The sequence below is a fragment of the Oryzias melastigma genome, linkage group LG18 (genome assembly GCF_002922805.2).
Source record: "Oryzias melastigma strain HK-1 linkage group LG18, ASM292280v2, whole genome shotgun sequence".
NCBI lineage: Eukaryota > Metazoa > Chordata > Actinopteri > Beloniformes > Adrianichthyidae > Oryzias > Oryzias melastigma.
Window position 1 is genome coordinate 2,606,232 of NC_050529.1, and position 1,843 is coordinate 2,608,074.

At 35.7% G+C, this 1,843-nt stretch overlaps 1 protein-coding gene across 1 annotated transcript in view; it reads right to left on the reverse strand.

Annotated features, from left to right (window-relative positions):
* The window catches only part of otud4 (OTU deubiquitinase 4), a gene marked incomplete at its 3' end in the record, with an annotated part of 16,227 nt that continues 14,384 nt past the window's right edge, over positions 1 to 1,843 (reverse strand). Inside the window, 3 exon segments of the mRNA XM_024288137.2 lie at positions 1 to 22; positions 792 to 832; positions 1,702 to 1,843. Coding sequence (XP_024143905.1) covers positions 1 to 22; positions 792 to 832; positions 1,702 to 1,843 — 205 coding nt within the window.

The window sequence follows — 1,843 nt, forward strand, 5'->3', positions numbered from 1 at the left end:
GGTACATGGACATGGAGTAAGCCTGAAAGGAGCAGAAGCAGCTTTAAAAACTACACAGGAAACAGAACTTCATGACACAGGATATTACAACATAAAATGCACAGGATTTTTTTTTTCAAAATAAAAGCTCAACATTTCTAAGGTTTTAAAGGGAAATCATTTGATTTTTAAAAAATGACTCAAATGTTGACGTTTATGCTAAGAAAACAATTTTGTTTTTACAACTTTAATGTGTTGAAAAAATAGCTAAATAATTAGAAATATTTTGAATTTTTATAAAAATACAGCATTGTTTAATTTAGTTATTTTCTGATTAAAAAACAATCTAAATGCATAACATGTAAATTTAGTCCTTTTTATTGCTTGAAAATTATTATTATACATAAGTATTTCATAACTCAAACAAGTTTTTGTGGATTTTCTGTTTCAATTTTGCAATTTTTGAAAAAAATCTTAAATTAAAAAAATTCAATCTGAAGAAAAACCTCAAGATTTGAAACTAATAAATGTTTTTTTTTTTTTTTATGACAAACTCAAAGAAATCTAAACAATAAATGAGTTTGGAAAGATAGACTGAGAAGAGAATTGTTTTAATTCAATTATTGGAACATTTTTGTACTTTTATTTTTATATTTCCTGTCTTACAGGTGTTTGACGTATCCACACTGAACACTGTAATACAGGACATAAAGGTAAATTAGAAGTTAATCATCTAAACCTGGTTGGAGTGATGTAATAAAGAATTATGAAGTCAAAATGATGAAAAACCAACAGCAAGAACAGCAGCTCACCTTCACGCCTAAGTTGAAGAAAAACCTCAAGATGTTGACGTCTGCAAAGAAAAACAAACTTTTTTTTATCTGCACTGTAATCCAATCACTAAACTGCAGCAGTTTATTGCAAACAGATGCATTTAATTATCTGATTGCTGAAAGCAATCAAACAAATAAAAAACACTATTGATTTTTTCCTTTAATCCCAATTATGATGTCACAGAAACCAAATAAATATAAACAATTGATGAAAGTTTGATAATTTATAAAAAAATTATTGTACTTTTTTTTTTCAAATGACAAACCATTTAAACACAATGCATTGTGGTCTATATTCACTAATCTAGTTAGCATTGACGTATGCTAGTTTCTGCAGAGACTTCTGGGAAATTTCCAGTTCACTGCATTTTGGATTTGTAGATTTGGACACAAAGTAGTGAAGGATTCAGACGGAACCTTTATAATCCCTCGTTCAGAGGAACTTCAAGAGTCGTAAAAGGTCCGCCCACTTCACTGTGATGTCATCATCAGTTTGTATATTTTGTAAATCGTTTGTTTGGCTCTTTTATTCCAGGAAGAGGAGCTTTTAGGGATTGTAACAGCGTCTTTCAGCAAATCAGCTTTCAGCAATCAGCATTCAACTGTTGCTTTTTAGCAATCAGCTACAGCCCTGGGTTCGATTCCAGGGTTGTCCACTGATCTCCACCCAGATTGGGTTCTTAGGCAAGACCCTTGACGCTGCTGCCTAACTGGGTCCCTGTGCCCCTCAATTACAGGGTTGTGTCAGGAAAGGCATCCGGCGTAAAAACTCTGACGAATCACTGATGCGAAACAGTGGGTGCTGTTACGCTGTGGCGACCCCGAAAGGGATAAGCCTAAAGTGAACTACATTCTAGAAAATAAAGGTGTTCTGGGGGCGGAGCCTCACCTTTCGGCAGATCTTCTCCCGACTTGTTGAGGGAGTACGGTGGGACCTGCACCACCTCCCCCTTTTCCCCCTGGGGGAATCCGGGGTACAGGGGGTCCTGGTAGACCTGCGACAGCTGCTGCAGGGGGACCACGCCGGGGAG